This window comes from Panthera pardus, unplaced genomic scaffold (assembly GCF_024362965.1).
Source record: "Panthera pardus isolate Hobbes unplaced genomic scaffold, ASM2436296v1 HiC_scaffold_25, whole genome shotgun sequence".
NCBI classification, from domain to species: Eukaryota; Metazoa; Chordata; class Mammalia; order Carnivora; family Felidae; genus Panthera; species Panthera pardus.
In genome coordinates, this window is record NW_026526821.1 from 35,760,452 (window position 1) to 35,774,447 (window position 13,996).

Below are 13,996 nucleotides of genomic sequence, written 5' to 3' on the forward strand. Positions count from 1 at the left end.
GGAGGAGAGAGGGTCAGTGAAGAGACAGCTGACTCAGGTAGGCAGGAGGGCAGAATAGCAAGAAGGAAGCTGATCCACTCTGTGCAATACTGAAGGTTCTGGATTTGGAGGCACCAATACATCAGAAGGAGACATGAAAGGCCCAGGTTAAAAAACAGTGGGCCATAGGGGCGCCTGGGTGGCTCAGTCGGTTAAGCGGCCGACTTTGGCTCAGGTCATGATCTCACGGTCCGTGAGTTCGAGCCCCGCGTCAGGCTCTGTGCTGACAGCTCAGAGCCTGGATCCTGTTTCAGATTCTGTGTCTCCCTCTCTCTGACCCTCCCCTGTTCATGCTCTGTCTCTCTCTGTCTCAAAAATAAATAAAACGTTAAAAAAAATTTAAAAAAAGAACAAAACGGCCATAATTCAAGACCTGCAATGGGGCATTTCAAAAGCCCCACCCACACACTACTTCTTAATGCCTCTCTTCAATAAAAGTTAATGATATTTGAAGAAACACTCTAAGATGAAAGGGAAAAGCGGGGTGGGGGGGAGCTGAAAAGATATATAGGGAAAAAAAGGGGGACCCAGAGTGGAGAGATAAAGCGAGGGAAATAGAAAAAAAACTTAAAATGAAAAGTATCACACCCTTAGATGAAGATGAAAATGTACATTCATGGTAGAATAAATACTATGAAAAAGAAACAGGTAAGGCAAAGAAAGGAGACCTTGGGAATTTAAAAAATTATGACTGCCAAATTATAAAAACATACTGGAAGTTTAGAAAATCTCCCAGGAACATGACCAAAAAGAAAAACAGAAATAGAAAATAGCAATGTAGGAAAGTTAGTTAATTCTAAGCTGTTTTAGTTGGGTTTTGGAAGGAACATGTTTCAAATTAATATAGTTGTATGGATGGTAGGATCTCATGTATTCAGAAAAACAAAACAATAACATTGATTCTCTAGTATGGTCAGGGCTCCAAGCTACTAACCTGAAAACTCATCTTTGACATCCAGAGCCATGGGTCCTCACAACCTTCACCTTGGCCTAGATCTGCTAAAGCCTGAAGACTTTCATAACCCTGGTCTTTTTTTTTTTTCTATTGATTATTTTATTCAGAAAAAACCAATAGGAGGAGACAGAAACAAAAATTCTGGTCATTTGCAGTATCTATCAGCCTTCAATTTGGCTCTCCTGTCCAGAAGTGTTTCATACAAAAATCCATCCTTCCGGGCCTTTTTGAGAATTTTACTGTCTTCTTTACTTATTTTAAGTTTGTGGTCTTGGAAGCTCTGAAATTTCTTTACATAATTGATTTCACACTGTTTAACATTTCCTTTGTCTTCTTCTGGCATATCATCTTTTTTCTTAGTTTCTCTTTCAGCACAGGATCTAATATTTATCATTTCTTCTTCTCCTGCTGTTTTACTTTTCGCTTCTATATTACCTGCTTCGTTGCATCTAATAAAACAACTATTTGAGGCCAATAGGGCCATTTTCCCATCTTGAAAGACTGGTTCCCATTGTTCTCTTGGTCCAATTGCATCCGAATGCCCCACAACAAGTCCATCTGAATTAATACCAAGGTATTTTCCATAGCCAGATTTCAGGGCAATTCTGGAATCAGACAATTTGACAGCTGTAAACTGCTCTGGAGGACTAGGGCCCTCATCAACTTCTTTATGTGGAGCTCCCAGTGTAAAAAGTCCATTGTCAAGTGCGTGTATATAGGTTCCTTTATCCATTTCAATTGCTATGGTTCCTGAAATTTCACCAAAGTTTGTTACTGTCCACCAGATTCCAACAATATCAAGCTGAGTTTCTTCATCTTCTTCTCTTTTTCTCTTCTCTTTGCTCTTTTTCTTCTTACTCTTAGCCTTGGTTCCCTTGAGCACGAGTTTGGTGGACTTCACATAGGGGTATTCGGCCATGGTTCTGGGGACACTGTATAAAGAGGTGAGAGCGGGCTCAGGGCAAAATACCTTCACTGGAGTAGGCACGCGCACCAACCCTGGTCTTTTCCATTCTCACTTGGGCCTTATTTAGACAATACTCAGGGACAACTGTGGCTGAGATAGAAAACAAGTAATCTCCAGTGTTATTTTTGAAATTTAACAAAGGCTGCTGGTGAAGGATGGGGGCATCCACACAGTTCACCACGTAATTGCTATAAATGAGAAGACAGGTGCACATCTCATTTCAGCATTCCAGGTAAAAATGTGGTTGATAATTCCACTAAGCCTCATGTTCCTATTGTCATCAGCCCAGATAAAAGCCTTTCCTGCCATGTCATAGTCTCATTTCAATGCTAGCCATGCTTGTTCCTCCAGCCTATCCTCCTGCCTTAGACCTGCCCCTATCCTGCAAATGACACTACCATGCATCATGTCACCCAAACCAGAACGCTGAGAGTCATCCCATGGCTGTGCTTCTCTAATCTTAATACTGTGAAAACGCAGCTTCTGATTCAGGAGGTCTGGACTGGGCCCAAGGGTTTACATCTCTACCAAGCTACCAGATCTGTGAATGCTAATCCAGGGGCCACAGTTCAAGTAGCAGGGCCTAGGTATCTGCATTCCTTAATCCATTTCATCTATGAGGTATTAAGTTCTGTAGTTTCTATCTATACCACTGATGGGGGCCAGGATGGAGTCTCTTGGATTAAAATTGTACCTACCAGACCAATTTTCCTGCCTCTTGTCTAGCTTCTCCAAAGGCCCCATTTTTACCAGAGACTGATTCTTCCCTCTTCCTTCCTTTTTCCCTCCTCTTCCCTCCCGCTTTCATTTTTTACTTTACTATGGGTTTCATAAAGCACAGTGGTTAGCCCCATAAAACTGGTTTTGACTGAAAAGGAAGAAGTCAGAAGGGGAGAAGCTAAGTGGATGAAGGATGGTGATTGGTTGCAGAACCACACTGCAAATTCAAATGGGGCTCAAACAAAATAGAGGGTAGGCACTAATGAAAGGATCTCAATGCCACTGAGACATTCCTAGAGAAGAGTGGAAGATGGAGGTAATTGTTGTTACCGCCTAGCGAGGAAAACCATGTTTCCAACTCTTCTATTAGCTAACTGCTTGGTCTTGAGAAAGTCACTTCTTCTCAAGTTGTATTCCCCTCTGTCCATCATTGAGAATGCTCTGGTTAAAGTTTCCACTTTCATCTAGGAATGAATTCTGCATTTTTCTGAGAATGGTGCCAAGGAAAGATTTCTTGGGATGTGTTTCTAATCTTGGCTCTGCCTCCAACAGCTGTGTGCACACAAGCAAATCATGTGGCCCTGAAGGGCCTCTTCCTTCGCACCTGTGAAATGAGAAGGTTAGACTAAAAGATCCAGGATCCCTTCCAGTTCAAAGACGCTGTGGCTGTAGCTCTTCTTTTCATAGAGGAGCTGTTTATTTTTCTCTTTAAAATATTTCAAATATCAACAATCGATGATCATCAGGAGATAGAGGGAGAGGCAGGGAGTGGACAATAATGGTGAACCCAATACTGCTTTTTATGTTTCAGAATAAAAGGGGGAAAAGCCCATCAAGCAAAGCAGAGTAAGATCGATTGATCTATTATCTATCTATCTATCTATCTATCATAACAATTTAGTAGAAGGCCATGATAATATCATCTAAAAGCTAAAAACAAAAAAAACAAAAAATCAAAATCAAAAACAAAACACAAATATACTAAGTGTCAGAACTTCTCTGTTACTTAATTCAATGGTTAGGGACAGTCTGTGAGGAATGTTTAAATAAATATTGAAGAAAAAGACATTTGCTAATAAATTTTGGTAAATGTGTGTAATGGTGTTATTAATGGTAAACTTGGGAATATTTTCCCACCCTGTACTCATCACCTTTTTATTTAATTTGACCTCAGGTACTCAGGATGGGATTTAGCATAATCATAATTCTTGATATGCTATCACTAGTCCATACACAGCCCTCTTTAATTCACTCATCTATTCACTATTCACTTACTTTCAGATGATATAATGGACAGTCTTGGCTCCTTCACTCAAGTCAAAAACGAGAATTAACAAACATTTGCATCCACCCATGTGCTTCTTCCCCTGCCATCCTCCTCCCTGAAAGGAACCCCCATCCTGAATTCTGTGTTGATAATTTACATAAATTTCAAACATTTATATAGATTTATAAAAAATGTTTACATGTTTAAACCACATATTGATTAGTTTAATTGTTCTTAGACTGAGTATCATGTTCTATGTGGTCTTCTGAGACTTGGGTCCCTAAGATTCATCCATGGGATTGCTGTATAATATTTTGGGGGGTTGATCTATTTATGCCTTCGCTGTCTTTGGGCATTTGGAGTGTTTTCTCCTCATATTTTTGTATTAATAAACATTGTTATTGTAAATCTTTGTGTACAAGATGTGTCTGTTAAAATTGTTCTCTACTAAAAAGTTACTATTTTCTACTCTTTTAATTAATGACTGCCTTGGAAGAGATACATTGAGACTATGTAAAAATCCTATTTCTCCTCAAATATTCACCCATTAATTTTAGCATCTGTTGGTGGGTTATGCCTGCAGCAATTATTACCAATGATGTTTGCCTAATGGTAACTTTGTATTTCCCTCATTTCTTCTGCATTTATTAATTATAATATTATTAAATTATGTTAATATATTTAATTATATCACATATAAATGTTATATATTAATAGTACATTTATACTATATATTAATATTTGATAATATCATAGTATTAATTATAATTATATTATAAGACAAAGTTATCTGTGCTCCTGCACTTATCTATATATTTAAATATTTATTTAGCATGGACTCATGGATTTTTTTTATGAGTTATGCAATATTATCATAGATACTTTTGGCTTTGGCCTTGGGTTGCTCATCCAGGTGGCTCCTATGCCCTTTTAAGATGACTCATCCTTTATCAAGTACTTCCTTATTTTCTTACACTACAAGATATTCTAAGGACTTGGGCTTGCTTCCCAGGAGTCTTATATTTTCCCTGTGTTGGCCTTGGTATCAACCACTTTTATAAGGAACCCTGATTCCTTTCATTGAAGGATCGTGTTTAGAAACCAAGATCGGGGCACTAGGTGTGCTCATTGCTAGTTGGTTGTCATTGCTTTTAGCTCCTTTCAGTGGACAGAACTGCATATATATTCTCTTATCTTTGAATGAAGTGTTTGCTTCATGTCCACATCTAACCCAGTCTCTAAGTCTCAGTGTAATTTTCCTTCATCCCAAGAAATCAACCTTGACACCAATGCTAGAAGAAATTTTTTACTTTTCTGAAATTGCATAGATCTTAATCTGTATCACATTTTGCTTTTCCCCATGGAATATGTCAATTCCTATACTTACATTATAGTTGATGCTAGACCATAAGTGCTCTCAAAGAAAGACCCAATTTTAATTTTTTTGTATAGGACATTTTATAGGGTTTTTTTTTGCATGTATAATAAACAGTAGAGCCACATTTTCTGGGGAGTCACACATTTTGAAACAGATAATTATTTTATTTATAAAAGTGAATTAATTTCAAAAAGCATTTTAGATTTTCTCAACAAAATAAGGCTCTTTAAGAGGAAACAAAATTACTAAAGCATATAGAACAATGTTTACAACCTTACAGTTATAAAATAGCTGTGAATTATTTCTCTTGTCCCTTATAAAACTACTTTCTCACAGAAAGGATTTAATGATTTTTTAATAATCTCAATATATTAATTCATTCTAATAAAGCAGCAAGCTTCTTATTATGTCTTAGGAAGTAAAAATGCAACTAGAAATGCACTAAAAAAATAGGATAGAACTGGTTAAATATTGTAACAGATATATTTTATAAATAAGACTGTAATATTTGTTTTGTGATTTTAGTTATGAGAAATGATCAACATTGGCACTTTCCCTCTATTGAGACTTCTTTTCCTCCATTTTTATATTTTTAGGATACTGACTTAGACTCTTTAAAGGATGTTTGATAAGCCCTTTGATTTCTTTTCTCTTTTTGCACATACTATTTAGGAAGCCTGACTGGCCATATTACCATATGTTATCTTATCAAAATTCTTTTGAGGAGTGTGTGTGTGTGTGTGTGTGTGCTCGCAGAAAAAAATCTTTTATTGTAAGTTCTATTTTTCCTTTTCTCTATCACTGAATTGGCACACTATGTCATGTATATCATATTTCACCCCAGGCCAACAAGACATTCATTCAGCATCCAGTCAAACATCTTTATTACTTTGTGATTCTGATCTTATTTCCTGGCACTAGACCATATGTTATTGTTGATGACAAGGTTAATAAACATCACAGCTCTAAGAATTGCCAGAAAATGATCAGTTTGTCTTCTCCACTTGCCTTTTCTTCTCAGAAATAGGGTCATTTGACCCCACTGTCAGTCCTTTAGAACCAATTTTGACCTCAGAAAGAGAGATTTAAAGTGTTCACAAGTCTCTGGTGCCTAGAATCAAATCCTTCCTGCTCTAACTCTAGATGGTACAGGGCCTCTGCAATTTTTTCTTGGGGCCAGATTTCCAATTTCCACCCCAGTTGCTACTGTTGAATCTCCTGTTGTTCCTTATCATTGCAGACAGTCTGATTTCCAAATTTCTCTAGGACCTGAGAATCTGCCTTCCTCTTATATGTTAACCTCCCAGAGTCTGAGGATTGCTCCCCACTAATCTCATCAGCAACTCAGACACCTGGCTGAATTTCTCAGAAATGCTAGAGACATTGTATAAAACGTGAACTGTGTTCCAACTCTAGGCAATGTATTTTCACTTCTACTCAATTCAACTCAAAAAAGATTCATTAAGCAACTTCAGAGCCTAGTCCCATACTAGAGTCTGGGGATATGAAGATAAATGAAACATACTAATGTTCTCAAAAAGTTCCTAGGATTGTTGAGAAGACTGCAATGCAAATATACTACACAACTGTGTATTAAGTATTAGACATATGGGCTCCATACTGGGTGTGGAGCCTGCTTAAGATTCTCTCCCCACCTTGCCCCTCACACTTGCGCTCTCTCTCTCTCTCAAAAAAAAAAAAAATAGACATATAGACATAGAGAGAGAAGCAGCTTTGAGGAAGCAATAGCCACCCATCTGGGAGGAAAATATGGAAATGACATAGTTTTCATGTGCAGTGGCTACATAACCATCACGCCTAGGTTTTAGCCTTTGGCAATTAGAAGATATGGTAGCTCACATTGTTGGCCCTAATATACAAAAATATATATACTTCTTCACATGACTTTATGGGGGCAGTCACCTGTCACATCTGTTAATGCTGAGAAAATACTAGTCATAATGCAAGCAGCGGTGTGGAATGGATTTGCATAAGGGAGTTTGTGCTTTTGTGATGTTACTGTTGTCGTAAGGAGATGCTCAGGTCAGTCTTTGGGTATCAGGAGGAGATTGAGAGACAGATGGAATGAAGGTGCTCCAACTAAGCTACCTCAGTCAAGCTAGCCTAGAGCAGCATGCCCCACTGACACACAGAGGTGTGAGAAAGCCCAGCTGAGATCAGCTCATCGTTGGCCTCATGATATATACAAACAAATTGTTGTTGTGTTCAGCCCCTTAGTTTTTGGTGGTTTATCATGCAGCAATAGCTAGTCATACAGGAATCACTGAAGCTATTGAACAGTTTATCAGGTGTATATTTTAGAAAGACCAGTTCAAAAAACATATTGACAATAAATTTGAAGGGGAAGAGATTAGAGGTGGACAGAGAAGCAAGAGATTACAATATTTAGCTAAGAAATTATGAAGGATTGAATGACAGTGACAGTGAAAAAAAGAAAAATGGATTCAAGAGTGATATAGGATGTGGGCCATAGTTATTTATTGGATGTGGATGAAGAAGGAGATGATGCAGTTGAGGACAGCTTGCTGATTTGTAGGTTAGATTACTGACAAATCTGACTGTGATAAATGGAAAATACAGGAGTTCAAGCAGCTTTGTTAATGGACAGGAAACAACAGCAGGCCAGTAACCCATTCCCTTCTTAGCAGAGATACCTGGAAGTAATGAATTCAGTCAAATCTTCATGTAAATGTGGTAAGGACTTGGAGACAAGACCTCCTGGTAAACATACAAATGTTTGTTGGTAGAACAATACCAGGGAGATCTTACCTATGATTTTCCCCCCATGGGATATACCTGGTCTCTCTCGGTTACTTATTGTTCACAAAACTGAAATTTGTGGATTTATAGGTCATGAATGACTGAAGAATGGAACGTTGTACCATAGACCATAATTAGCAGAATATAAAATGAGCTTTTCTAAAATGAAAATGCGTCTCTTTGTGTGAGTAATATCTCCATATATATTGCTCTGTCTGTTAAATATGAAACAAAAATTCAGTGAAATGAAGGACAAACATAGTCTTTTGTGGATCTGTATCTCAATATTTCAGATTCCTCCAAGAACTGAATGTTTCACCAGTGACACCTGCTTCCTTTGAATGATTCGTAAGTTTTGGATTAGGTAGGATCTATCACTGTGAGTCTCCTTTGACAGTTCAACACTTTGTGTTCTCAAATGTGGGTATAAGTGCTAGGGCAGGGACAGGGTATGGTAACTTGGGTTGAGGACAATGTTAATAAAGGAAGCAGAAGCCACCAACAAGGATCTGGCACTTTTCTTCATAATCAATGAATATCCTCCAAAGACAGGCTCCTCCCAAGGAGTGTAATGAATAGGGCTAGGGGCCGACTCATGTAAGATAAAAGACTTTCTTTGATTACAACATGAGGACAGTGTGGATGGAGTGAGTGCCGAAAGTTGCCAGAAAGAGATAGTATACTTCTCCCAAACAGTAGGGCGTATTAAGCAAACAAACAACAGTTGTCTTAATGAAGTTTTCTCTGAGTTGGCATACAGTTTTAATGTCCAGATAGGTTTGATGTCAAACTCTTGGTTATTCTGGAATCACGTGAAATGTGTGTGTTCATCATTTTGCTCATTCAATGGGTTTGTGCTTTATTTCTCTCCAAATATTAACCTCTTAAGAGCAGGAGTGTGTTGTACAACAGTAACTCTTAAACTGAGATTCTGACTCACCAAGTCTGGGGTGGAGCCTCAGAACCTGCATGTCTAACAGCCCATAGGGTGTTGCTGATGCTGCTGGTCCATGGACCACATGATAGGTCTAGATAGATCATTCAGCAGAGCAAGGGTATCTCACAGTTGTTTATTATGGCTTCTTAATTACGGAAATTATTCCAATGCTTGTCTTCCATAAAGAAATTCTCCATTTAGGTGAAGCTCCTTTATTGTCTTTTTTCTTTTTCTGGAGAGCAGAAAAGACCCTGGTATCAAAACAACACTTTCCAGGGCGCCTGGGTGGCTCAGTCGGTTAAACGTCCAACTTCGGCTGAGGTCATGATCTCACAGTTTGTGATTTTGAGCCCCGCATCAGGCTCTGTGCTGACAGCTTGGAGCCTGGAGTCTGCTTCAGATTCTGTGTCTCCCTCTCTCTCTCTCTCTGCCCCTCCCCACACACATGCTTTCTCTCTCTCTCTCAGAAATAAGCATTTAAACAAAACAAAACAAAACACTTCCTCCCTATCCACTACAAAGTGGCTGCTAGCTGCCTTGAAATGAGAATATGACTCCCATCAATAGCAATATATTGGTGAATTGTCCTCAGCAAACTAAATTACAAGCACAGGAAGACTTTTGCAGAAAAGTGGGTTTTTAAAAATTTTTTTAACATTTATTCATTTTTGAGAGACAGAGAGAGACACAGCGCAAGCGGTAGTGAGGCAAAGAGAGAGGGAGACACAGAATCTAAGGCAGGCTCCAGGCTCTAAGCTGTCAGCACAGAGCCCAATGCGGGGCTTGAAATCACAAACTGCAAGATCATGATTGAGTGGAAGTCAGATGGTTAACCAACTGAGCCACCCAGGTGCCCTTGTAGAAAAGTGCTTTTGAAGAAACCTCAGGGCACCTAATTTCTTTCTTTTCCACCCCACCTACTTCACAGGGCACAGTTAAAATTCTCTCCTACTCCCCAGCCCCTGCTTGTACCTGCTACACTCATCAGTCCTATTGATTTAGAGTATTACCCTCTACCAAATTTCACGATCATTTACACATTTCCCATGCTTGACTTGTCTCCCCTAGAAAATGTTAAGCTTTTGGAGATCAAAGATAGTAACAATAACAACTACGTCAGTTAACAATCAAATATTAACTATGTGTCAGGCATTTCGTATTTTCTTCCTACTCTCTATGACTAACCGCATGATGTGTACATTATATGTTCTGCTTGGTTTGGTCACAAGAGTGAACACCTTATTACGAAAAATAAACCAGTATGTTTTTTTGTACTAAAATAACCCTTCAAAGAAGTTACTTGAAGATCCAGCAGATAGAAGGCATCACCTAAACAGTTAGAAAATGTCATAAAGATATTTCTTAAATATTGGAACTGTTTGTCAAGATCCTTACTTTATTTATTGGTATTTTTGCACCCCACATTTTTTCCTATTTACAATTCATATGTCTGAAGTTGCCATTATCCTGTGAGTATGCGTTTGGCAAATATTTAGTAAGCACATGTAATATACCAGGAATCAGTTAGTTGCTAGGGACAGAAGGTGAGCAAAATAGACAATACCCCTGATATTATGGTGTTTGCAAGCTTGTGAGGTAAAGGAGGGTATGGGGAGAGGACAAACAATAAACAAGCAAATAATAAGTCAGATAAGTAAGGAGGATAGTGTTACCTAGATTGGGGTAGCAACCTGAAATGGGCAAGAGAACAAATCAATGAACATTTGTTTTCCATATATGACTGTCCAACATAACGTTTTTAGTTTGAGATGAACCTATATCTTGTGACAGAATATTGATACATTTCAAAAAAGGTTCTATGTTATTCCTGACAACTTGAAAAACCTTCTGTGGACATGCCTGAGCATTTGCTGTCCAACAACCCCAACTGGACAATAGCTGGCTTCCTTTTTCTTTTCCTTCTGCTGTGAATGTGATGACATACTATCGGGGGCCCAACTACTTCCTTCCTCAAATGGGATTATACCTTATTAAACCAACTTGGAGAAGAGAATTGAATAAGTAAAGAATCAGCAGGCATGGGGGTGTGGGTGTCTATCCCAGATATGCAAGTATATAAGAAACGGAAGCTGGAACAGACAAAGTAATCCTAGTATTTATTTGGTCAAAATATTGATATTCCTAAGTTTTCAACCCTGATTTATGTCATCCTCTTTAAATGCAAGATGTAACATTGCTTTCAGTGTTATGTGGTCTGAAGAGTAAGTGGACATGGAAATAGAAGTAGGAGGAGACTTGAAAGCACTAGAAGGGAAGATAATGAGGCCGCTGCTAACGTGTTTGCACAAGGGCAGGAAGACTGTCCTTACTGTTGAAAGATATGATCTTGTAGCCTTTTCCATCTCAACTTCATTTTTCTCATCTACTGACTAATTGAGGATCCAGATGATCTGTAGGCCAATCTACAGATCAACAGTCCTTGGCTTTGTTCCAGCAGTGAAATAAGGAGTCCACATTCCTTGGCTTTGTTCTAGCAGTGAAACCCATATGCCTAACACAAACCAACAGAAACCACCTTTCCTGTCATCATTCACAGGAAGCTCCTCAAAAGCCTGTGGTGACTGACAATGTTTATCATTGGAATGAAAGTTAGTAACGTCTCACCTCCAGTGTGGAAATATCCACACTTCTAGGATAGCATACTGTTGTCTCTAAAGAGAACTACAAATTGAATTCTGAGTTTAATTGTAATATACAAATCATTAAGTGCCATGACTATATCATTGTACCCTGATCTAGTTTTGCAAAATCCGATTGCGCCCTTACAGGTTGATATTTTGATATTCTCTGTTGAGGAGACAAGTAGTAATAAAGGTTTTGTTAGTCTTTGTATGTTATGATAGTCACAATTCCCTAAAATTCTGAGCCTGAGACACGGATTCAGGAGTAGGTAATTCACTGAGGAAGAATTCTCGGGAGAAAATGATTAGAACAGGGGGAAAATGTAAGGCAAGGGCATGGTCTCAGCTGGAATCTAGTCTCTGATCCCACTGGGAGTTCAGGAGAATGAGTTGTATCACTATCACTTGGTCTTTTGTACCTCTGTGTCTATCAGTTGTTGGCTGTAGGATGTCCTTTTCTTCCAGGAAGAAAGATTTATAACCTATCGTAGAAGGCAACTCTCATTGACTAAGGGCAGTTCTATGCAGTCATGAACCATAAACAACCAATAGTTATTAGAGAAGCTGAAATATGGGTTGCACTGGCCCATGAGTACACCAGCCTCGTAGTGGTGATCTAAAAGCATCCACCACATTCCCCTTTCTTTTTTTCATCTGGGAAAACTTCCTTCTTGCCTTCTGTTGTATTCTCTCACCATTCCCTTTTCATTTTCCTTTAGTGTTCAAGCTCTCCTTTGTTCCACTCTCAAAAGTTATGAATGATTGCATTATTCCTTGAAAAATTAACCCAACCTGTGAATGACTAATGGCTTCTCAGGAAAGAATAGATCTCTGAATTTTGGGATCAAAGCACAATAATTTAAAGATAGTGTACTGGGACCCTTTTGATGTTGTACACCTGACAACCAGGATTTTCATACAACACGCAGACACACACACACACACACACACACACATGCACACACACACACACACACACACTGTCCTAGATGTTTTGATTTTTTTTCAGTCTTCTAAATGCACCTTATATTTATTTATTTATTTTTAATTTACATGCAACTTAGCATATACTGCAATAATAATTTCAGGAATAGAATCCAGTGATTCATCCCCTACATATAACACCAGTGTTTATCCTCCTTAATGTTCCTTGCCCGTTTAGCCCTTCCCCTCACCCACAACTCCTTCAGCAACCCTCAGTTTGTCCTCTATATTTACGAGTCTCTTATGTTTTGTCCCTCTCCCTGTTTTTATATTATTTTTGCTTCCCTTCCTTTCTGTTCATCTGTTTTGTATCTTAAATTCCATATATGAGTGAAGTCATGTAATGTTTGTCATGCTGTTACTAATTTACCTTAGCATAATACACTCTAGTTCCATCCATATTGTTGCAAATGGCAAGAGTTCCTTCTTTTTTGACTGCTGAGAAATATTCCATTGTGTATATAAGCCACTTCTTTGTCCATTCATCATCAATGGACATTTGGGTTCTTTCCATACTTTGGCTATTGTCAATAATGTTGCTATAAGCATTAGGGTGCATGTGCCCCTTCAAAAAAGCACACCTGTATCCTTTGGATAAATACCTAGTATTGCAATTGCTGGGTCATAGAGTTCTATTTTTAATATTTTGAGGCACTTCCATACTGTTTTCCAGAGAGGCTTCACCAGTTTGCATTCCCACCAGCAGTGCAAAAGGGTTCCCCTTTCTCTCCATCCTTGCCAATATCTGTCATTGCCTGAGTTGTTAATTTTAGCCATTCTAACTGGTATGAGGTGGTATCTCATTGTGGTTTTAATTTGTATTTCCCTGATGAGTGATGTTGAGCATTTTTTCGTGTGTCTGTTAGCCATCTGGATGTCTTCTTTGGAAAAGTGTCTATTCGTGTCTTTTGCCCATTTCTTCACTGGGTTATTTGTTTTTTGGGTGTTGAGTTTGACAAGTTATTTGTAGATTTTGGATACTAACCCTTTATCTGATATTTAGTTTGCAAATATCTTCTCCCATTCCATTGGTTGCTTTTTAGTTTTGCTGATTGTTTCCTTCACCGTGTGGAAGCTTTTTATCTTGATGAAGTCCCAATAGTTCATTTTTGCTTTTGTTTCCCTTGCCTCCAGAGACATGTTGAGTAAGAAGTTACTGCAGCTAAAGTCAAAGAGGTTTGTGCCTGCTTTCTCCTCTAGGATTTTGATGGCTTTCTGTCTTACATTTAGGTCTTTCATCCATTTTGAGTTTATTTTTGTCTATGGTGTAAGAAAGTGGTCCAGGTTCATTCTTCTGCATGTTGCTGTCCAGTTTTCCCAACATCA

The 13,996-nt window shown here is 38.5% G+C and overlaps 1 protein-coding gene across 1 annotated transcript; it reads right to left on the reverse strand.

Annotated features, from left to right (window-relative positions):
* Positions 1-1,092: 1,092 nt before the first annotated feature.
* Positions 1,093-1,980, reverse strand: LOC109274717 (protein FRG1-like). The gene has a single exon (XM_053889964.1). It carries the CDS (start codon positions 1,911-1,913, stop codon positions 1,140-1,142), a length of 774 nt encoding a protein of 257 aa, XP_053745939.1. The 5' UTR covers positions 1,914-1,980; the 3' UTR covers positions 1,093-1,139.
* Between the last annotated feature and the right edge of the window lie 12,016 nt (positions 1,981-13,996).